We start from the raw sequence: 24,968 nt of genomic DNA on the forward strand, positions 1-24,968 counted from the left end.
AAATCAATTTAATTTATGAAAATCACCATTAATTATAAAAGTGAAATGAAATATCAAATTGAATTTAAATTATTACAGATGTTAGATTACAAATACAACAAAAGTTATTTAACCATTTTAGATTTGCTCATAAATATGTTATAAGCCGACAAAAAAAAAAGAAAAAAAACATCGATCTTGCAATCAATCATCGTTCTCAATTGATTACTACATTTTCTACATTAAGTTGATCACCTACTTAATCTATAATCTACATCATTATTTTATCTAAACAATATATATTTAAAGAATGATCAAACACAAGGGCCAACAAATAAAGGTTTGTTAAATGATCATTAAATAAAAATTATTAGTTTGTTTTTTCACTTTCAAACTAAGTCCCAATCTTATTATTTATAACCGTAAATACTGAAATTAATAAACGATAATTTGTTAAGCTTTATGTATAATTATAGAAGATATTGACAAATCTTTGATAATGTTGCCAAATCTTCTAGTTTACGGATATATTGACAGGTATTTCAGTTTGTGACAAATGGATCAAAATCATTACTTAAAAACCATCCAAAATTGCTGCTGAGATCAACTAAATGATTATCTAAATAATGTTTTTCTATACAAAAGAGAATTTTCTTCGATGCTGGGGGATATTATATACATGTGGAAATGGTTGAAAGAAGCCAACGATTGGATGGCCTTGGATGAAGTTTAGCTTAGAGCTTGCACACATCTAATTTCATCTATATCTTAACTTTTTTTTTTCTTTTTTTTGTTATTTACTTTTTCCCTTTTGGAAAATCCAAAGTGTTAGTTTCTATAAGGACAAAACACTCTACCATTTGATTTGTGTGGTTTGCTCCACTCCCATAAACCTGAAAATAAGAAATAATCATTAGGTACAAACATATTCATATTCGTACATCAACGAAGTTGTTTCTTATGAGATTTCTTTTTATATATAATTTGACTAAGTTCAAATATTTCCTTACGAAAGAAGAAGACCATGATACGAAAATTGTGAAAACAAGCATAGATTTCAAATACAGGAAACTAAAACCAATATCATCATCCTTAAAGCCGCTGAGAGAGAGGATTGACTTACTAAGGTATATGTCTCTGACCCATTGCTCATCTTCAAGGTCTGGAGAAGAAACGACTTATCAGAAGCAAGAATATTTCTTTACAACGAAGATAATAAACCCAAAAGGTAGAGGTTAGTTTGAGAAGTCAAATTACAAAGGTCATTTGAAAACAAAACTATTTACTTTTTACAAGCGTTTTCAACATTCAAGCTAAATTCAAGAAACAAAGAGTAGATTTGCTTTTTGTATTTAACTATAGATTCTGATCCACCTCAAGAAAGATAAGCTCTTATAAATATATCGTGAGACAACAAACACAATTTTAAAAAACCAAAACTAAAACTAAATAGTTATCAAACAAGTTTATTAACCACACCACTGCAACAGGAAGAAATAATAGCTTATCCAATGGAAGGGTGGTTTATTCTAGCTAAGTTTTGGAGAACAGAGAAAAATTAATCTAATCTCAGATCCTACAGTGGAGATAATAATAATTGCACTGACCCTTTCCACCAGGAAACCATATGGTGTATAGCATCTTAACTCTCACTATCCGAGCTTAGCAGTTCTACATGCCCACTAATATTTGCGACCTGCAACATTTGCCAATTAAATACAAAATAAATCATAGAGTAAAACGCTATGAGTTTAATCCAAATAGGAAGGAAGGAAAATAACTTGAGAACATTCACGCAACTCGATTGATTTGGACGTCGTCGGAGAGACTGCCCGTCTTCTCTTCCGTCCAACAATAATCTCATGATTCACAGTTTTATTGATCTTCGTTGCTCTGGAGGAAATGGTTTCAACTTGCTTACAGCCTTTCGTGCTCTTTGAGGAACATGGATTGATCTCCTGATTCACAGTTTTATTGATCTTGGTTGCTCTGGAGGAAATGGCTTCAACTTGCTTACAGGCTTTTGTGCTCTTTGAGGAACACGGATTGATGTTTGTTTGCATGGTACTCTCCAGGAACTTTTGATCGCTCCTTGTAGAAACATTAGCCGGCTTTCATGGGCATTGACATAATTCATGCAACAAAAGGATAAATCATAAAACATATATTCAACATGAAAGCTAGTTAGTTAGTTGGAACAATTAGTAAATAAAGGGTGGAGACCACGGAATGTCTGTATGAGAGTGATTGTGGTCAGTATATGTGTGTATTGTTGGGGTAGTAGTACTTTTATGATTTGGCTCTGTAGAAAATTCTCGGGGAAAGGGAGAGTCACCAGCCCTCTCGAATTGGCTGGATGTTAGTAATTTCCTGGGGGTATTTTTGCCCGTTGTTGTTAACAATATATCGAAGGAAATAAATACCTTACAGATTTCTGAATGAAATGCTTTAATAACTCTTCCGACAAAACATTTTTCATAACCATGTTGAGGAAGCTGCCCGGAATTTACCTAGAAGAAAAACGGTAAATTATTAATTATCATATGTTACATATACATTTGAGGTCGTATATATCAAGCACACACTAGGTCAATTTTCTTTGAAAAACTTACTCTGTATAGAGATACTGGCAGCAAAATATGCTTTGGAGCACCTGACAAGGAAACTCCAGAATAATTTGGAGATGTTACAAAAGAGAGTCCGATGTCCGCCAAGATGTGCAACTTCTAGAATTGGAGAAAGAAAAAGGAAAAAACACCTTTGCAGTTGATAAAATTGTTTGATAATGAAGGCCAGGGGAATAAGAAAAAAAATCACTACTACAAACTCTCACAGGTGATGTTTTGATATCGGCAGCATCCTCAACCCTCCTAATGGCACGAAAGATACTGTGCAAATACAAAACAGTATCTTGGGCAACATTTACATCTACATTAACTAACATCTGCAACACAGATAGGAATGGCCTGCAAAAAGAGCATATTTCAAGCAGACACCTATTGATCTTGTGGACAGGAAAACATTAAACATGAACAAAGATTCAAACAGAAGGCACATTTACCTGCAAAATTGAGCATATACATTTTCATCTTGACAGTCTACATGTGGGAAGCCGGAATCATGAGCTAGAATATATATCAAGAATACTACTATATATGCTGGGACAAAAGTCATTGACCCATCCTGAACCACAGAAGTTTGATGAATCTGTGCTATCTTACTGTATTGCTCAATAAATTCTGCCATATATTTACGTGACTGACATGAAATGAAGAGTATCATCAGAAGTAAATCATTAAACCGAAGAGAAGAGGTGCCTAAGCATAACAACATTAGACATACATCATCTTGAAGATCTTTCAAGCTATCCGAGATGCAAAATGCAAAAGCACAAGCATATCGAGTAGGTATAGCCTGCTCCTTCAGTAACTTGTGTACTTTGTCAATAAATTGCTTTCTAAACATCGAAGAGGAGTCCTGGAATGTAGAAGGAAATAAAAGTATGAGCTGGTCGTAAAGTGATTGTTTGAAGATTAATATCCATCAGATTAGAAATAGCAATACAAAAAAAGCCCCGTTAAGCACAAATAGATTAATATCCACCTTTATTTTTTAACCAACTACTTAGTGAATTTCAATAGATCTTACATTTTGACATACCAACTCCAAAACTCGACCTAAAATGCAAATTTTCTTGTTGAATCATCAAAATACAGTTATAAATATTATGGGTTTTTTGTATGGATGAACTCAACTTCGGATAGTTATTGTTAGTCTACTTTTTTTAAAATAGTGCAAATTATCTCATTGTACCGTCAATACAGTAATAAATATTTATGGGTGTTTTGTACGGATAACCTCAATTTTAGATAATTATTGTTGTGAGCCCACCTTTTTTAAAATAATGAAGGATGACCCTCTGCCATAGCCGAAACGCACTATGAGCGTGCTAATTATTCATATTGACAGTCATGCTTGTGAACCATTAATTATCCACAATGTCATTAGTGAGAGAGCTAGAAGGAGTGCGAACAAAAGAGTGAGTGTGGGCACAAAAGTCCTCTGAGTGAGAGAGCAATGAGGAGTGTGAGGACAAGTACAAGGAGCCCTAGCGTGTGAGAGCACTACTATACAGGATTAAATGAATGCGAGCACAAGGGGGGAGGTGTGCAAGCATGGACACAAGGGAGGGAGGAATAGACCGATTGTATGGATGACCGTAGTTCCCCACTCACTAAAATTGTGTGGGGTAGTATGGATAATTAATACTCTTAAAACATTTTGACAATGGCAAAGAGTGACTTAATTATTATTTAAAAATCGGGGCAAACAACAATAACCATCCAAAATTTAGTCTTTCATACAAAAAGTCCAAAATTTATTTCGGACCGATTGTACACCTCTCTGTGGGTGCATTCTTTGTGCTTTGAGTTCATTAAAAGATAATATTTTATAGATTCTCTATAATCTTGCAACCATAGCATGGATTATTTCCAACAAATTGATATTTCCCCAGTACAAATATCCCAACCAATAAAAAGTTGACAAATAAGAGAGTAAAAGTACATAAAAACCTGCCAAAACTAATAAGCATCTACACCAATTAAGCTTTCCATAATAGGCTTACATTTATGGAATTATCTAATCAAATATTGCCACATAGTAATTCTTCTTCTTTTTTAAAATAATTCTTTTCTTGTGTGTGATGAAAGTGAAAGTGAGATGCACAAAGTTTCAGTCGTAGCAATTTCTGGGCTGTATTTGGAGCATTGGAGTAACACTTCAAACAAAAGTACTAAATGAGGAATGTTAAATCCTAGGGTAAAAAGGTCAACTAGAATCATGAGCATTAAACTCAATAAAAAGTTTTAAAAAATAATGATAAAGAAAAAAAAAAAGACGCATTGCCATCAACATTTGTTAATTGGAATAACTAATGAAGAATTCACACTGCTCAAGTTTTCTTATAAAACAAGTTCATCTATCTGTATGCAGATTTATGAGGACAAGACCAAAACTAATGTACCTTTGCTGTCAAGATTGTCAAACGGAAAATCTCTGGTGCAATTTGTAAATCCCATCTTTTAGAAAGACGAAGAACTGATTTTGCAGCAGCTAATTGGATTTGAGCCTGATCATCCTTACTGTATCATAAAATCTCAAGAAGTTTAAAAGCCTCGTAGAAGAAAGACGTAGTAGTAATAATAATAATAATAATAAATCCTAAAATATTTTTTAGGAAAATTGTTTTAAAAGTCAAAACTACTGAAAATATTTAAAAGTAAAGCAAAATTTCACAAACTATCACATAGATGATAATGGTCTATCATTGTCTACCAACATTTATCAGAGGGACATTTTATTATATTTTTAAATATTTTTGTTCATTTTGCTACATTAGAAAACAACGCTATTTTTTATTAGCAACTAAGGCTACGTAAGCTAGCTTCGTGGAAGTAAAAAAAATCATCTACACTGAGAAATTAAAATACTGTGTATTCTCTAAAAAGTAGAAGGGGGGTATGTTCATGTTCAGGAAAGAATTCCACTAGGTATTTGCAACAGTAAAAAGTCTTAATTTAATAACAAAAAATCATGTAAAATTTTCTTAAGGTTGACAAAATTGCAGTTTCAGACCTATAATACTATAGGTGAGTAAAATAAAACTTGCAAAACAAGAAACAACTTATAATCCATAGCAAGATTCCGTGGTTTGGGAAAATTTTCTAAAACAAGTTTTATCCATCAATGCACTTAATACATACGTAGGGATGATCTCAACAGAAGCTTCACACATGCTCAGCATCCGTGATAAAAAGTTCAGAAACTCATCAACGTTTCTTCTAGGAGTCCCTCGATGTGGCAAAAAACTCTTAACGAGGGCTTTCAACCCATAAATCTGCAAAAAGTAGATATATAAGTAACACTACAAGACAAAGAAAAATGATCCATGACACTAACCCAGATATATTGAAACATAAAAGATTGCGAAAATAAAGGATAATCCAAGTGTTCGAACTATTTGGGCCCTTCCAATCTCGAGATACTCTCAAGCCCTACTTCATATTCTAAAATATAGCCTCCCCCTTTCTTTCCTACTTCCATAATAAACTACTTAACTATGTACTAATATACTCTAGCATCCCTCTAATACAATTCCTATCACACTCATGATTCAAGAATACAATGTATCTCCCGTAACATGAATTCAGTGCCTACTAAGAAGGACTACTTCCACAACAAAACAATTTAAAATGGAAAGACGCAATTTTCTTCGACATATTGTATTAATATGGTTTAGTTTTTTTTTCCATCCTTCAAAAAGACGTTTGCTATGGATATAAATTCTTTTAATTGTTCATCCTTAAACGGTACACTTTCTAGAAGCATGATTGAAAATCATAATTTGATAAAACTTTCTACTGAAAGTAGAGGGAGAAAAACTACGATGCCAATATTTCTTATTAATGTCTTATGTAAATCATCGTACAAGAGAGGGAACTTTATAGGCAACACGAGCCTAAAAAAAGGAACAAGAATTAGGGTAAAGAAAATTACAAAACTACCCCGAGCTTTCAACATGTAACAAGCTCGCTATTCCTAACACTTCCCAACAGTCATTTCACTGAGTCTAATTTGAGGGATTTTCCTGTACTGCCCTGTATTGATTAATTTCAGATGTATATGGCTAGTCTCACAACTCGAGAGTTTCAAGGACAATGAAGACTACCAAAAAATTACTTCCCCGGAGTCCAAAATTAGTCTCTTTTGTTGTGAGTCTTGTGAGAATTTAAGAGTTTGAATCTAATTCAGATCTTTGAGTTGAACACATGTATGTACGATATAGCCATCTTATTTCTAGCTATTGAAACCAAGTTAACCAATTTCAATTTCATGCTTTTGAATTGAACCTAGAGTCAAATATTACAAGGATAAATGTTCAGATATCCAGCAATCACCCATGGCCAGGTTTCCTAGATTTTATTACTTTGCTTTGTCCAAGAATTTTCCAGGGGTTACTGATGGGTAGAAGAGAATGGAACTGGAGTATCATATTAGAGATGAGCAATGCATTCAAGAATCTCAAACCGGGGAGTATCATATAGGAGTATCATACTAGAGTATCCTATTCCATTATTTTGTTACAGGGTATTTGGAGTAACTTTTCATAATACCCACTTGCCTTCAAAGCGTTTATATCTTATCTTCCCCTCCATTCTGCATCCTTCTTTAATGGAAAAAAAGAAGAAGAAAACTTTTCCAGAAAACAATAATAATGGAAAAAACTGCCCAAGTAAAAGCAAGTTAGATTAAGGTTCAAAACAGGTAAAAATCACAACACCATAAACTAAAAAAAAAAGAAACCCGGGTCTCTGTAGGTTTACCTTCAAATCACAAGAAATGCTGCTGGCATCACCATCTAATTTATTTAAATTGTCTGATAAATCCACCTTCATAAAAGGTTAATAAACTGGTAAAAAAGACTTGTGTAAGCAAAAGGTTAACAAAACTAGACTAGAAGGCACAGGTATTACTTGGAAGATTTTCTCATATATAGAAGCTACAATCCCCTCATCCTGATCATGATCATCAAATGTCGAAATAGAATATTTCGCAATACAACCTAAAGATTGCAGTACTGTTGGGAGATTCATTCCCCTGCTTAGCAAATTAGCAAGTTCCTGGAAAGAACAAAGAAAAAGAAAAAAAAACAGAAGAATTTCAAAAGTTATTTTTCTGAATGTTAATCTAAAGGATAATTCTTCTATGAAAACTAAAAGAATATATGAATTGCAATACCTCCAAAAGATATTTGTTCGTACCTTACATAGTTTGGAGAACCAAAAATCCTCAGAATTACTAGCTAAAGCTGCAATTGCAGAAACTGCGCTCTTTGATTCACCACGAGTACCCTCCAAGCATAATCTCTCCAGAAATGGGTATACATCTCTATTAGGGGAAGGGAAACAGAAAGTACTACAAAATTTTAGAATATTTTCCATCCTCAACTACCCAGATTACATGATATGGCTACATTTTTAGAGTAGTGCCCATCGTTGATTCCAATTGTAATATACTGTAAACACAATTAATGGTAATGAGATGGTCCTGTATTTTTTATGTCTCCTATTTAAGTCCTGCATTTTTTATTTCTCCTATATAAGAAAGGCTTTGTAAATTGTATCATATGGTCGATTTACTGGAATACAAAAACATTTGATTCATTTCAAACTTAGAAAGAGTTATAAAACGTTTTCCCATATGAATTATTGACCAAATACGTCTTCTAACATTATTCAAGAGGAAGATTTCTATAGAATAGACATTATTCAAGCATATATCTTATATCAGAGCAAAAATGCCACCCCATTTTGCTAGTATAGATCGAACACATGTACCAGTCTGAGGAGGGAGTTTTCACAATTTAATTTTCAATAAAAATGTCTTACATCAATTGTCTACCTCTTTTAATATGCAGAGCAAGTAATACTATAGGTCAGCCCATAGTTCTACCCCAAACTTCAAGGTAAAAGGTTAAGTTTCTCCAAGCAAAGAAAATAGTTATATAAAGCCAGGCATTTATGCCTTCCCAACATCATTTTCATCTAAGTAGAAAAAATCTAAATTGCAATAAATATTTAGTAGCTACAGAAAAAGGGTAGTTGAGGAACCAATTTTTCTTTGAAAGAAAACAAGAGAGGAGAATTTAAAAGTTAAGAAAAGGTCCAATTAACTCGCGTAAACATATCATTGTTGGTCGACCTATAGTATTAATGTATGAATACCAAGGTCAAGCATTCTGTAAGACCTCCCATATTGCATACATATAAGAGGAGGGACAGAAAAGTAATTCAGCTGGACAGGAATGAGGAAAAAGGGAAAAAGTGAGGGATCGTGCGTGTGGGACCCAGGGAGAGAGAATGCTGGAAAAAGCTTATATATAGCAACTTTTGGGGATTGGGTAGGTAGGTTTTATTTTGCTAAAAACTTGGGAGGGCGGCTGCTGTAGCCAAGGTTACCCTAGAGTAGGCTACATGTTGGTATGTTATTTGTTATTTCTTTTCTTTGAAGGTTCTTTCTTGTTTAAAGCTTATGACTGTATTTTGGCAATATAAATAAATAAACCTACAGAGAATACTCTGTTTTCCTTGCCATTAAGTTGGGTTCTTAGTGTTCTTTTGGGAAACCTAACAATTGGTATCAGAGCCTCTAGAAACTGGGGGTGATCACGAGACAAATGGCTCAACGACAGATGGAAGAAAGAGTCGAGGGTACTGAAAAGGAACTCCTGAGTCTGAAAGAGATGCTGCTTGAAATGAAGAAGGCTGTAGAACGATTGGCTGACGAAATGAAGGAAAATCATAGTTCCAAAAAAAAGGAAGAATCAGGTACCACATCAGACGGTTCAGTGATGAAGTTAAAGGGGAAGATGGATGAAACTGAGCCGATGACTGAGATCAATGGAACAGTAACTGACCGGAGCAAGTACAAAAAACTGGAAATGCCGATGTTCCTTGGAGAAAACCCTGAGTCATGGGTGTACAGGGCTGAACATTTTTTTGAGATAAACAACCTGCCTGAGAGTGAAAAAGTCAAGGTAGCTGTGGTAAGTTTTGGCCAGGACGAAGTGGATTGGTACCGCTGGAGTCACAATAGGAAGAAGGTAGAGTCATGGGAAGATTTGAAGAGTAGGATGTTTGAGTTTTTTCGAGACTCGGGACAAAAGAGTTTAGGGGCAAGATTGATTAGGATTCAACAAGACGGATCCTATAATGAGTATGTCAAAAAATTCGTGACCTATTCAGCCCCACTACCCTACATGGCAGAAAGTGTGTTGGTTGATGCTTTTGTCACTGGTTTGGAACCTTCCCTACAAGCAGAGGTCATCAGTAGACATCCTCAAACACTGGAGGATTGTATGAGGGAAGCACAGCTAATGAATGATCGAAATTTAGCTTTAAAATTGTCCAAGATGGAGTTAGGAATGACAGAGTGGGAGGAAGGAGGATCATCTAAAGTCAAGAAGCTGGGAGATGCGGACAAGCCACCACCAAGGAAGACCGATTTCCAAATGAAACAGATCACCATACCTATTAAAGGTAACTTCAAGAAAGGGGAACCATCGGTGAAGAGGCTGTCGGATGCAGAATTTAGAGCAAGACTAGACCGTGGATTGTGTTTCAGATGCAATGACAAGTATTCTCCTGGACACCGATGCAAAACCAAGGAGAAAAGAGAACTGATGTTCTTCATCATGAATGAAGAAGAAGAGGATGAAGAAGGAGACAGCCACGAGGAAGTAGCCGAGGGAACCGTAGAGCTAAAGACTTTGGAACTTACCGAAGATGATGCAATTGAACTGAAGACCATGACTCGTTTTTCCTCAAAGGGAACGATGAAACTTAAGGGATGGATAAGGCAAAAGGAGATAGTGATACTAATTGATAGCGGGGCAACCCATAATTTCATCCATTAATCCTTAGCAGTAGATTTAAAGCTGGGATTGGAACAACACACTCAGTTTGGTTACACCATAGGAAATGGAACACGCTGTAAGGGAAAGGGGATATGTCGAAGAGTGGAAGTAAAACTTGAAGAAATTACCATCATAGCAGATTTCCTAGCGGTAGAATTGGGCTTGGTCGATGCAGTCTTAGGGATGCAGTGGCTGGACACCACAGGTACTATGAAGATCCACTGGCCTTCCTTGACGATGAGCTTTTGGAACGAAGGTAGACAGATCATTTTGAAAAGAGATCCTTCCCTCATCAAGGCAGAATGTTCGCTAAGGACATTAGAAAAGACATGGCAAGAGGATGATCAAGGATTTCTGTTGGAATGGGCAAACATGGAAGTAGAAACTGAGGATACCTACAAGACTGATAAGAAAGAGAAAGGAGATGAAGCAGATATCCCTATGATTCGGTTCTTACTACAACAGTACACCGATATCTTTACCACACCAAAGGGCCTCCCTCCAAAAAGAGATATCGACCACAGGATCTTGACACTGCCCAACCAAAGGCCGATCAATGTAAGACCGTATAAATATGGACATATCCAAAAAGGGGAGATAGAGAATTTAGTGGCTGAAATGCTGCAAGATGGAATCATCCGTCCAAGCCGAAGCCCATATTCCAGCCCTGTTCTACTGGTTAAAAAGAAAGATGGGGAGTGGCGGTTTTGTGTTGATTACCGGAAGTTGAATCAAGCTACAGTTTCAGATAAGTTTCCTATCCCGGTGATTGAAAAACTATTGGATGAGCTATATGGAGCTGCGGTATTCTCTAAATTGGACCTCATATCGGGTTACCACCAAATTAGAATGAAGGAAGAAGATATAGAAAAGACAGCGTTTCGCACCCATGAAGGCCATTATGAATTCCTGGTGATGCCTTTCAGTCTCACAAATGCACCAGCAACGTTTCAATCATTGATGAATCAGGTTTTCAAGCCCTTCCTTAGACGTTGTGTTTTGGTATTTTTTGACGATATCTTAGTATATAGCAGTGACATAACTGAACATGAGAAACACCTAGGAATGGTTTTTGCTGTGCTAAGGAATAATCAACTTTATGTCAATCATAAGAAATGTGTATTTGCTCATTCTAGAATCCAATATTTGGGACACCAAATATCCAAGGCAGGGGTAGAGGCGGATGAAGAAAAAATTAGAAGTATGGTAAATTGGCCAAGACCTTCAGATGTGACTGAACTAAGAGGATTTCTGGGGCTGACTGGTTCTTACCGACGGTTTGTTAAGGGTTACAGCAACATTGCGACCCCCCTCACTAAGCTACTCCAGAAAAATGCCTTTAAATGGAATGAAGAAGCTGAAACAGCATTCGTTAGGCTGAAGGTGGCGATGACAACTATACCGGTCTTGGCACTACCAGATTGGAGTCTGCCCTTTACCATAGAAACTGACGCTTCAGGCAGTGACTTGGGAGCAGTTTTATCACAAAGAGGGCATCCCATAGCCTTTTATAGTCAGAAGCTTTCGCAAAGAGCCCAGGCAAAGTCGATATATGAAAGAGAATTGATGGCTGTGGTATTTTCTGTACAAAGGTGGAGGCATTATCTATTGGGAAGGAAGTTTTCTATCCTATCAGACCAGAAGGCTTTGAAGTTTCTGTTAGAACAAAGGGAAGTGCAGCCCCAATTCCAGAAATGGCTAACCAAACTCCTAGGGTATGATTTTGAAATACTCTACCAACCGGGCCTACTCAACAAAGCAGCAGATGCTCTCTCAAGAGTTGAACCAAGGATAGAGCTTCATGAGATGACAACTTCTGGTATTGTCGACATCAGTGTTGTGTGTGAGGAAGTTGACAAGGATGAAGAGCTACAGAAAATTGTGGCAAAGCTAAAGAAGGAACAAGAAGTGGGAGGAAAATTCGAGTGGAAGAATGGTAGATTACTCTACAAAGGAAGACTTGTACTACCACGGACTTCCTCCCTTATTCCTAGATTGCTGCACACCTTTCATGATTCAGTGCTAGGAGGCCATTCGGGGTTCCTACGAACGTACAAGAGGATGAGTGGGGAACTTTATTGGCAGGGGATGAAGAATGATATCAAAAAATATGTGGATCAGTGTGAAGTCTGTCAGCGGAACAAATATGAAGCTACTAAACCGGCTGGTGTTCTTCAACCCCTACCCATTCCAGACAAAATCTTGGAAGATTGGACGATGGACTTTATTGAAGGTTTGCCTAAGGCAGGAGGCATGAATGTAATCATGGTAGTTGTGGATCGTCTAACTAAGTACGCCTACTTCATCACTCTTAAACACCCCTTCTCGGCGAAACAGGTCGCTCTAACATTCATTGACAAGATAGTTAGACGTCATGGGACTCCAATTTCTATCATATCTGATAGAGACAAGATCTTCCTCAGCAATTTTTGGAGGGAACTATTCGCATCCATGGGGACCTTACTGAAAAGAAGTACAGCATTCCACCCACAGACGGATGGACAAACTGAAAGAGTGAATCAATGCTTAGAGACTTACTTGAGATGTTTTTGTAATGAGCAGCCACACAAGTGGGATCAGTTCATACCGTGGGCCGAACTATGGTACAACACTACCTTCCACGCATCTACAAAAACTACTTTTGAGGCAGTTTATGGTCGTTCCCCACCCCCTTTGCTATCCTACGGGGATAAGAAAACCACTAACAATGAAGTGGAATTAATGCTGAAAGAACGTGATTCAGCTCTTAATGCCTTAAAGGAAAATTTAACCTTAGCTCAAAACCGCATGAAGAAGTTTGCTGATCTAAAGAGAAGGGAACTTAAGCTAAAGGTGGGTGAGGAGGTATATCTCAAACTTAAACCTTATAGACAACGCTCCTTGGCACGGAAGAAATCAGAAAAATTGGCTCCTAGATATTATGGACCTTATAAGATCATTGAAGAAATTGGAGCAATGGCTTACCGGCTGGACCTTCCTCCAGAGGCAGCAATACACAATGTCTTCCATATTTCGCAGCTCAACCCAAGCTGGGGGCACAGCAAGTAGTCCAGCACCAGCACCCCATGTTGACAGAAAATTTTGAATTACAGCTATGGCCAGAAAATGTCCTTGGGATCTGTTGGAATAAGGAGTTAGGGGCTAACGAGTGGTTAATCAAATGGCAAGGCCTACCGGAGAGTGAGGCTACGTGGGAATCGGTTTATCAAATGAATCAACAATTTCCTTCTTTCCACCTTGAGGACAAGGTGAATGTGGAACCAAGGGGTATTGTAAGACCTCCCATATTGCATACATATAAGAGGAGGGACAGAAAAGTAATTCAGCTGGACAGGAATGAGGAAAAAGGGAAAAAGTGAGGGATCGTGCGTGTGGGACCCAGGGAGAGAGAATGCTGGAAAAAGCTTATATATAGCAACTTTTGGGGATTGGGTAGGTAGGTTTTATTTTGCTAAAAACTTGGGAGGGCGGCTGCTGTAGCCAAGGTTACCCTAGAGTAGGCTACATGTTGGTATGTTATTTGTTATTTCTTTTCTTTGAAGGTTCTTTCTTGTTTAAAGCTTATGACTGTATTTTGGCAATATAAATAAATAAGCCTACAGAGAATACTCTGTTTTCCTTGCCATTAAGTTGGGTTCTTAGTGTTCTTTTGGGAAACCTAACACATTCAGCACAAGTGAAGACTAGATCAAACTGAAGTATTAAACAATGAAGTGAAGGAGAATAACTTCAAATTTTCCATTTGTTTATATCTTGAAAAGTAAGATGATGTTAATGAACAAATACATAAGCTGTGCTAATGGCGATTACCTGAGTTCAATTGATAAAGAATGGCCTGCTTTTGACAATACATCAATCAGCTTACTATCAATTGAATTTGTTTCTTCCAACAACCTCGGCAGTCGGTCCTCCAAGGCTCTGATGAGTGAGGGGAAAATGCTGATAACAGCCTAAGATCAAATTGTCGTGCTAAGTAATGAGGACCACCACTCTAATAAGTTTATTGAAATGCAATTTTTTTTATTTTTGGAAATAATATAATAACAAAAATTCCTTGAAAATTTTTACATCCTATCAGTTCCAATTTTCAAGAGAGAAAACAAAGCTCTCCAACTACCACATATTAGAAAATGAAAGCAATCAGGTCAAGTCAGTCAGTTGTTTGTTCAAACCAACACCAAAGAATCACATTATTTTATGAAAGAATAAATTAAAATTACGCTGAATGAAAAACTGAATGAAACCAAAAAAATTTATACGCACAGAACTGACCAACTATTTAATCAACATGGTTAAGCCAGTTCTGTAGTTTTTTCCTTCAGCTAGCACGATTATCTTTAGTCAAAATAGGACTACAGATACAAAGAAGCTAAGTAACCAAAATTTATAAGCACTGAACTGACCAACAGTTTTTTTATATTTTATTTTAAACAAAACAAAACTCCACAAAGAAGCTAAGTAACCTGCCTTCTCCAATTTACAATATCCCATTGTCATCAATGATTCATTTATACAAACTTCTACATTTTGTTCAGACAAAAATATCAACAAAAAACTTTGATACCATCAAATCAACGATAAATCCACAAAGACAAGAAAAAAGAAACCGAAGTTACTAACAATTTCTAACATCAGATTGTGTTTCAACTTCATAGTGAAGTTACAAACATTTGCTAATGCTAGAGTGTTGGGGAATTCTATTCTTAAGAATAATATTAAAAAGATCTAGCACACCCTATCACCTAACTGTTTATGTTTAGGGATGTATTAGTGCATGATATTCCTACTCCAAATAATCATTGTGTTTTGAAATTACTGAATTTATTATTTAAATGAAATGAGAGTTAAAAAGTTACATAAACAATGTTATTTAAATAAGGCCCCATCAAAGTAGAATCAACATGCTGCATTTCTACTTACCAGTAGAAGCTTCCCAGTAGGACCCTCCAAATGTTTGTTTCCAACTCTGTCACTCAAAATGCAGTCTAATGCAAAGTGTATATGTTCAGTGCTGAATAAATTATACGAGCACTTTAACGAGAGTGATTTCAAAAACTCAAAATGAGGCTGTTTACTTCCTACCATCCTCAACAATTTGTCCTGGCAAAAAAAACAGCAACAATAATAATGCTATCAATCCATGCAAAAACGACATACATCAAACATTTATGGAAAAAAAATTCCACAGAGGAGAGTAAGCTAGTTAAGTGCTCATCTGTCAAATATAAATCCACATATTAGACAGTCAAAGTTCAACATTCTCTTTTCCCTTCTAATAAATACGATTTTTTTTTTAGTTGAATGAATATGAAATTTTAAAACAACTAACGAGATCATTTGAGTTTACACAATGAACAAGTAGAACCAGTAAATAAAACAAAATCAAGGTCATTAATGTTCATTGCCAAACAAAAGAACCACTCAATCTACTATAAATTTAATATTTTGCAGAATTTTGGTATCTTGTAAATACTTTGGTACTTTTAATGCATCGTAAAACTTCAATACTTCAGAAAACGTACGTAACCAGATCCAGTTTGCTATATTTCTCTCTTCCCTCAATTGTTGCAAAAAGGTCTGTCATTCCTTCACAACTTACACTTGACATTACAACTTTCTTTTTTCAAAAAAGAAATGTATTGCTAGATTTTCTTCCATATTTTGTACAAGAGAAAGGGGATTGGCAACAGAAAACATGTGAATGGGGATTTTAATTTTTACCTCCCTCTATATTGCTGTTCTAACTTCAAGAAAAGGTAATAATTTTCATATATATATACAAACTTAAAAAAGAGACTATTCAAGGGACAGTCCACTTTTCTCAAATTTCTTTCAATCCAAATTTTCATGAACTTAGGCCTCTATAGATCAACTCCATACATCTAATAAGTAACATTGACTATTTTCTTTTTTGTTTATATTTTCATTGTTTTTAAGATATATTTGTGTATTTATTTTTTCCTTATTAGTATTTTCCTAATTTGTATTGGGTATTTCTTTATTTCTTCTATTAAAGAAAAACCTCTTCTTTCTAAGAGAAATAAGAGAAAGCACCCTTTTACACAGTATCAGAGCAGTAAAACTCTAAAAACCCTAATTTTCTCAAAAACTAAAAGACCCCAGTTTGTAAACCATCCATCTTACATCTAATCTTGCATGACAAATGGTAAAGAACTATTTTCAAAATCAAACAATAAAAAAGAGCAGCAGCAAAAAGTTTGAAACGTATAATTCAACAAAAACATAAGCCAAAAAGTAAGCAGAAGGATTAAAAAAATTATAGGAAAAGGTCAAAAACGCACTCGGGTGGCTTCTGCTTCACTGAATGTCAACTGGTCAAGCAAAAGCTCCAAACAATTAAAAATATTATTATCTTTAATTTGATTTAATTTATAAAAGGATTCCTTTGCTTTTGTAGGATCTGGAAAGCAAGCTGCCATTTTGACAAGTGCAGTTTCAGTTTGCTTTTCTATTTCTTCTGATCGGTTCTCCTGTTGCAACAAGACAACAAAATGTCACTAGAAAAAACAATCCATTGCAATAATCCCACTACTTCACTAACTAGGGTTCTCACGATATCATGAACAAATAAATCTATAATCCAGCAAACAATTTACTAAACAATAGAATTTGCAAGAGAAGTTAGGCACCATACCTTGTCCCTTTTTCGTAGACCCAAATAAGTTCGCAACTCATTTTGTAGCCTACACAAGCAAACAATGAAAGAGAAATGTAAAACGTTATAATTAAATCTTACCATGAAAAACCTGCTAGTGAAATACCTCTTTTTTTGCAGCAAAACATGTCTAAGGGCTTTTTCATGATGGTTATTGAAAAGAGAGAATAAACGAATCCAGTGTTTAGTTCTTTCCTCAATGGAGAGATCAGCTGGGAATAAATCTTCCACAAGAACAAGTTCCATGCATTGGGACCTAAAATGTGATAATAATTATTATATTTAAAGATAATGTAATAGTTTTAATCCAAGAGATGATAAGCCAACCTGAACTCTTTACAATCTTTATCATAGCAAAGCATCAAGACTTTACATGGGATCTGTTCAAAGGCATCATTCATAGTCGATTGGCCTTTAGAACATAGATCACAGTAATCTCGATATGCTTCCAACAATTTCTGGAGGGCTTTTTTCCTAACTGATATCTACAAATTAAATAAATAAACCAAACCAAACGTTATGTGAGTTTTGATTGATCAGTGAAAACATAAATCACATACAATAAAATACCATACCCTTTTATCTCGTAGTCTTTCAGCAGCTTGAGATATTAGTGTCAGTGGAATAAATTTGATATTTGATCGGGCGATATCACAAACAACAATTACGGCTTGTGTTCTCACTCTATCATCCACATCTAGTAACCGTTCTTCTACTGCAGCTGATATGTTCATGACTACCAACTAATCAGAAATACTATACATAATGGATTGAGAATGTAATAACATCATGACTACTTAATCACTGACCAAGAATTTCCATAGATTCTGAACAATCAGGATTGGCCAAATAACAATCTTTAGCACATTGGATTGCATGAATTCTAACTTCTGCAGACTTGTCAGCAAACCTTTTCAAGAACTCCATAAAAAGTCCTCGGTACTTCTGTGCTACAGAGTTTCCAGGTAGAGATAAAAGTCTACCGATGATTTTAACTGCTTTTATTCTAACATCAACCTGATCTGTCTGCACAGGATAAAGATATAATGAGGGAACAAACTGTGAAACCTCCAATTGAAAAAACGTATTCTAGAAGGGGTAAAACCATAAGTGGGAGGGATAAATGGTTATTCTGAGTTGGCTGGGGTATCATGCATGGAATAGGGTCTGTCTTAGGGAAGAGTTTTACAAACAATGGCGCCTGGGGGGGGGGGGGGGGGGGGGGGGGGGGGGGGAGTATTCTTTTAACGTTTCAGGTACTTTTCATATTGTCTAGTGTTCACTCGTCGTTGCTTTGAATACATAACATATTCTATGTTGAAAAATGCTGAATATTACAGTGTTGTCCCTCATAAGTTGATCTTCCTTGACTGTGTTTGGTTTGCTAGTTCTGTTCGGTATCCTTTTGAAGGTAAATGAGCTTGAATACACAAACATAGTAAGCATCCTGGAAATAGTTAAGGAGTGACTATTAGAGATCAGTAGAAGCAGCTTTTAGATGGTTTAAAGCAAACATTGGGATGCATTAGTAAGGGTGGTTTCTTGAGAGGACAGGAGTGACGCATCTTCTGTTAAATCTTTTTCCAGTCTCCAGTTATCAGAGACAGCGTTCTGCAAAAAGCCTGGAAGATAAAACAGGTTGTCTACTGGACTCTTTCTGGGGATAATAGCATTTAAAAAGAATGCCCCATCAGTACCTCCACCTAAATTGTCGTTGCCTTTGAACATACACACAAATAATAATAATGTCTGAAGGCATCAAATATTGGTCAAAGACTTTGTGGTTCAGTAATTTTGTGGGCACAACTTCAAAGATCAGAAGAAAACCCTCTGGGTTAATTTTGGGCATTGTGAAGTGAAAATTGGTTTAAACGTAAAGGAAGAGTCTTAAATGAGAAAAAAGGCTTGGACTAGGTCTGGGACATTGTTGTCTATACTTCTTGAGGTCTAAAGCCAAAAGAATTTCATAACCACTCTTCATCTCATGATAGACAAATTGGAGATTTTAAGTTCATTCATTTGGTCATCTTCAGCATTTTGTTAACTTCATTACATTGTAGTCACCATTAACTAGTTTCAAAAAATGAGCACGACAAATATTCGTATGCTACAGTCAAATTAATAAAAAAAAATGGACATACCAAAAGCTCTAGAGTCAAGTTTGGAATCACAGGAAGAAGCATTTGAGGGACACATTGGAAAATTCTAAAAATTATTTCATGGTAAAATTCTTTGAGTTCACTCCCCACAACATCTCTCTCTGAGATACAAGATGTTAATAATCCACAAATTAATGGTTCAAGTGTCTCGGCACAAGTTCCAACGATGGAACCTGCAAGGCGAGAAGCAGCTGTAGGTTCACCCTGGAAAATGTGAAAAGGAGAGTTGTTAGGGAAACACAAAGCAACCGAAACACGTTTAAAAATGCAATCTTTTTATGTTTACAAATTAAATCAATGCCTAAAATAGAAACACAAATTTTCAAAAAAGAAAAAAAAAATAGACCTTGTCTGCTTAAGTCAAACATTTCTGATCTAGCAACCTATGACCCTTCTCATAATGAGGGTTGATTATGAACTTTTATGTTCTAAGCACAAGAACATCATAATAACAATAACTGTAAATTTTATCTCATAGATAAAATTCTCGGTAAGGAATGTTTCTAATCAATCCAAAGGGTAGGGAAAAAAATCAATCAATTACCATTACCTTTTCTTCCTTCACAAGATTATGTAAAACAGCATCTACAAGTGGTGGAGAGGCATCCTCGCTTAGAATATGGGTCATTATGGACAAAATGTTGTTAACCAAACTAGGGTCATGATAGTCTCTAAAGAGAAAAAAAAGAGCTATTGTTAGCTTGTTACGGTGAATGCAACCAAATAAATAAAATATAGAGCAGCATGTATTAACAGAGGCATATATAAGTTGAAGTTTGAGATCCAACACTGAACATATAAACATGTTAAATGATCAAACTACATAGTTTCTACAAGTAATACTTTCTTTTCTATTTTAAGCTTGCATGCATTAGAAAAAACGAGAGAGCAAAAAGCCACGTTATACACATTTTAGTTGAAGGCTAGAAAGGGAAATATATTGAATAATCCCCAACGTGAAAGTGAATCCAAAGGAAACTTGCTTAGTCTAATAACAAAGCATAAAATGAATCTTTTTAAATTCTTCTATGATCGGCACAAGATAAATTAAATTCTTACAGCGATGAACTACAAATATCCTAATGTACAATACAAGTTGTAGTCTAGAACACAACAAAACTGACCTATCAAAGTTGAAAGTATCAAGAACGATATTTGGGGAATTTAAGGGCTCGACTTGTCAAATAGTTGGAGGAATTGACAAAAAGAAGTAACTTGAAAAGAAATTGGCATAACAGAATATCTGTAATATTTATTGAACATTCTGAAAAAAAATAATAAATTAAATATAATAAAAAAGTTTGAGTACCAATACTAGAGATGTGCAAGATAAAGAGTCCTGACCTAACAGCAGAGAAAAATGTATTGAACATGTCCAACACCAAGTCCTCGCATCCAATGTCTAGCATAATCACACAACATTTACATCGTGCCACCGTTTCTAGTATTTTAACTCTCCAAGAGAAAAGTGGACTTGTATTATCTGCTAGCTCCGAAAAAGAACTCAAAACAAGTATAAAAATATCCTATAAAAATTAAAAATGAGTTTAGAAGGTAAATAAATAAAAAGATGGTATAAATTGAATAGTAAACAGAAAGACGAATTAGCAACAAGAAGACTCGAGTATGAGTTTCATCAAAATTAATGAATTGTTACCCTTAGATATTCGTCTTCGAAAGGTGGTTCGGGTGCCATGACCCGGAACATTTCACTAACACATATAGCTAATAGAAGTCTCACATCTTTATCTTTATTCCGTAGAAGGCCATTAATTATAGAATTCCTTAGAGGCTTTGTACAACTATCCAATTTCTTAGCTGGTTCTGACTTCGCTCTAGCATCTGAGACGTGTGACTGTTCCAAACGTGCAAAAGCATCTACAACTTGCTGCAGTAGAAACTTCGAAGATCAAGTAAATACATAAAACAATAGTCGAGAAATGAAAAACCCCATTTATGGACCAACATAAATTGTAATAAATGAACTACGGGACATGATAATTCATAAACTGGGGCAAACAAAACGAGACTAGGAATTTTAACTAGTAAATTATTTAACGGTTGGATGGAATTTGCTGTGATGCTAAGTTTTAATGCTTCGTCTCAAGGAGTGTCCGAAGGTCCGAGTCCAATCAACAGCAACAAACTAAATATAAACTCCCGCAGAATAGAATCATCACATCATCACATTTCAAATTGGAGACAATTTTTAAATAAGATACAAACACTAACAATCTTCCCCAAAACCTTGAGCAAAACCCTAGAAAAACACTTCAATCTTCGTGAGAAAAGAAAGAAAGAAATTGTACACCAACTTGCAATTAGCAAGGAAATAAAACCAGCAACTAATTCAGTACGACAAGACTCGCTGAAGAGACGTTTGGAAGCGGAATACAAAAAGAAAGTTCAATGTAGAAACATTACTCGGAGGGATTTGATTATGTAGTCCTTGGTTGGGCGAGAGTGTTTGCTCAATTTAGTTCCGACGTCGCGGATGAGTTGCAGTGAAGAGTGATCCATGTGCCGCCGCGTAGGTACAGCTCCGCTGATACACTCTGGTTGTTGCTCGAAACCGTCCGCTCCGGTTGAAGTTGAGAATCCTTCCAGCAACTGGCTTCGTGTTGGTGAGATCAGTACCCGCCGTTGTTGGTGAGATCACAACAATTTTGCCCAATCTCCATTTATATTTAGGTAGCATTTTTTGGGTAATCTATTTTAAAAAGGTTTTTGTAAGGCGGGATTTGAAATTTGGCGTAACTTTAGATATTTTGTTTTGCCTTTTTTTTTTTTCAGAAGTTAGTTAGTTATAAGTAACACGTGAAGTTTTTTTAGTCTTTATAAAAAAATATTAAAAAAATTTAAATATATAATGATTTTTTTTAGCTGGTAATAAATAAAAATAATAATTATTATAATATTGGTAAAAGTTGGTCATTTTCCATGAACAAATTATTCTATGTTCTAGAGTATGAAACAAATTTTATTCGCGAGCTTTTGGAGATAATGACGAAAGCGATTTTATAAAAAAATACTAATAAATAACATGTTGGAATTTATATCCTAAAACCCGTAGTTTGTAGTTAAAATTATATTTTATTCAATAAAGTGATTATTGAAGGCTTATGAGTGAAAATATAATACTATAATCTTAAATCAAATAAACTAAGGTCCGAGGCTACCTAATTTAGACTTGAATTTTACATAAAGACATAAATATTGATCAAGTTCGAGTTTATAGTCTAAATGATCTATAGTGTATGAATAAGGTTGAGCACCTTATTCCGAAAACACTATGGAGGCAACCCGTTGTATAGTTAGTACAAACAATGTGATCCTGAATCGTTCATATAGAGACATGGAAGTGAAGGCATTTCATGTAAAAAGTTTACATAAGACTTTAACCATGAAAAAATCACTTTTAAATTATAACACGGTTGACTTTATAAATTGACTATTTCAATTACGATGACCTAGGTAACTTAATCTTAATCCTGAGCTAATTATGAACTTCTATTCAAATGGTACTATCCTTAAATCTGCATAGGGGAGGGCAATTCAACAACGCTGGCCCAATAAGCCTCTCATTTCAGGGGTAAGACTGGGTGGATGGCTAGGGACATATAGTGCAAGACAGAATTCACTCCTACCCGTTTTAGGGTTAATAGATAGGTTGTTTCCTTAAAAACTGAATCCAAGTCTTGAATAAGGGATCCCACCCTCTCATTGGGCCAAGAGGAATTTGATTTATAGGTTGGACCTTAAACCAATTGTTCAATAATGGAGTGAGACTTAAGGAACAAGATGTAGTCTCAAGGGTAAAACAATATTTTGACCCAGTTGAGGTTACGAACAATTTGTGAAGGATTAACTTACTGACCATGGTTATATCAGATAGAAAAAAATATATCTATAGTGAGGGGAGTGCAACTACGAAACTTTAGTGGAATGACTTATTAGTTAATTAACAAATATTGATTAACTCGGTCTAAAAGGGTTTAGTTAGCTAATCTCGGATCATTGAAATTCATGATCTATAGGCCCATTAGGTTCCCCTACTAGTTCATATGAAATTAACTTAGAACAATATGATAGAATAATTCGAATTGTTCGAATTAGGTAAAGAGATAGAGAAACCGTCGAATATATGTGATACAACCATTTGTTATGGAGTTTTATATTTAAATATGATTTAAATATTAAAAATATGAATACGGATTCCTATTCAGAAGCTCGAAATTGATGGAAATGGTCAAAATATTGACTTTTGACTTCAAAAAGTCAAACTTTGATCTTAACCGGATTTATATTCAAATATGATTTGAATTTCAAAAAAATGAATGCGGATTCATGCTCAGGAGGTTGAAATTAGTCAAGATAGATAAAATAGTACAAAGTCAAAATGTTGACTTTTAACTTGAAAATGTCAAAGTTTGATTTGACTTAATTGATCAAATAACCATATTGCTCTCTAACTAAAGTTAGTGGGGAAATCTAACATTTTGTTGGATAATCTCACTAACACTTAGTGGGACAAGTGTTTATATAAAATGTAAACATATAGCCCATTAAGTTTAAGTGGAGAATGAGTTGTTGATTTTTGGTGAATTCTTTTCATGCATTTTGCATGTATTTTTTATATAAAATTGCTTCTTAAAATTCTTTTGAAGATTTTGATAATTTTTAGAAATTATTCAAAACTTTTAGGATATTTTCTAACCTCTCTCACTTAACCAATTTGTTGATTCCTTCCTCCTAATTTCTTATCTCTCTCTAAATTTTCCTTCACTTAACGGGTCCCACAACCCAATTCTAAGTCCAAATAATAGCGGTTCAACACTAGTCACTACAAGAAGTGGGAAGACTTCCAATGCATAAATACGTTGGTTGAAGTGGTAAAGACGTTGGGAATCGAATTCTCGACACAGAAAGAGACGTCGGGACGACCGTGGTAAGAAACGCATCAGGAGACAGGTTCCCAATGTATCACCTGTTGGAATTTATGTTCTAAAATTCGTAGTTTGTAATCATATTCTATTCAATAAAGTCGTTATTGAGAAATTGAATAGTATAATCTTAAAATCCAATAAACAAAGATCCCAAGGTTATTTTGAGTAAACTTGAACTTTATGTAGAGACATAAATATGAATTAAGTTCGAGTAAATAACTTAAATAGTCTATAGTATATAAATAAAGGTTGGGTGCCTTATTCAGGGATGCGGTCCGCTTTGTAGTTAATACAAACGATGTAATCATGAATCGTTCATGTAAACACATGAAAGTGGGGGGATCCTATGTAAGAGGTTTACATAAGACAGAACCATGAAATAGTCACTTTTACGTTATAACGTCGTTTACTGTTTAAAACTGACTATCTCGATTATTGATGACCTAGGTAACTTAATCTTAATCCTAAGTTAACTGTGAACTCCTGTTCACACGAGATTATCCTTAGATCTGCATAGGTGAGGACAACTCATTAGCGTTCATCCAATAAGTCTCCCATTTCAGGGGTAAGATCGGATGGACAGTTGGGAACATAGGGTGTAAGAAGAAATTCACTCCTACCCGTTTTAGGGTTAGTAGATAAGTTGTTCCTTTAAAGACTGAATCCAAGTCTTGAACAAAGGGGTCCCACCCTCTCATTGGCCCGAGAGGGATTTGGTTTATAGGTTGATC

The 24,968-nt window shown here is 35.3% G+C and overlaps 1 protein-coding gene across 2 annotated transcripts; it reads right to left on the reverse strand.

Annotated features, from left to right (window-relative positions):
- Window positions 1-553: 553 nt before the first annotated feature.
- On the reverse strand, window positions 554-21,999 carry LOC103487589 (sister chromatid cohesion protein PDS5 homolog B). Of its 2 annotated transcripts, none has more exons than XM_008445938.3 (27): window positions 21,716-21,999; window positions 20,949-21,179; window positions 20,636-20,817; window positions 19,842-19,962; window positions 19,274-19,495; window positions 17,942-18,158; window positions 17,708-17,853; window positions 17,460-17,617; window positions 17,239-17,388; window positions 17,112-17,160; window positions 16,759-16,947; window positions 15,377-15,556; window positions 14,267-14,406; window positions 7,803-7,929; window positions 7,515-7,661; window positions 7,365-7,430; window positions 5,745-5,878; window positions 5,006-5,123; window positions 3,322-3,456; window positions 3,041-3,237; window positions 2,813-2,945; window positions 2,592-2,705; window positions 2,403-2,489; window positions 1,780-2,090; window positions 1,587-1,675; window positions 1,103-1,141; window positions 554-872 (listed from the first exon to the last, which is right to left on the reverse strand). In XM_008445938.3, exons 1-25 carry the CDS (start codon window positions 21,809-21,811, stop codon window positions 1,651-1,653), a joined length of 3,675 nt encoding a protein of 1,224 aa, XP_008444160.2. In that variant the 5' UTR covers window positions 21,812-21,999; the 3' UTR covers window positions 554-872; window positions 1,103-1,141; window positions 1,587-1,650. The 2 variants fall into 2 exon arrangements, with proteins under 2 accessions (XP_008444160.2, XP_008444159.2); XM_008445937.3 differs by having other exon boundaries at window positions 1,761-2,090.
- Between the last annotated feature and the right edge of the window lie 2,969 nt (window positions 22,000-24,968).

Source organism: Cucumis melo, chromosome 7 (genome assembly GCF_025177605.1).
Source record: "Cucumis melo cultivar AY chromosome 7, USDA_Cmelo_AY_1.0, whole genome shotgun sequence".
NCBI lineage: Eukaryota > Viridiplantae > Streptophyta > Magnoliopsida > Cucurbitales > Cucurbitaceae > Cucumis > Cucumis melo.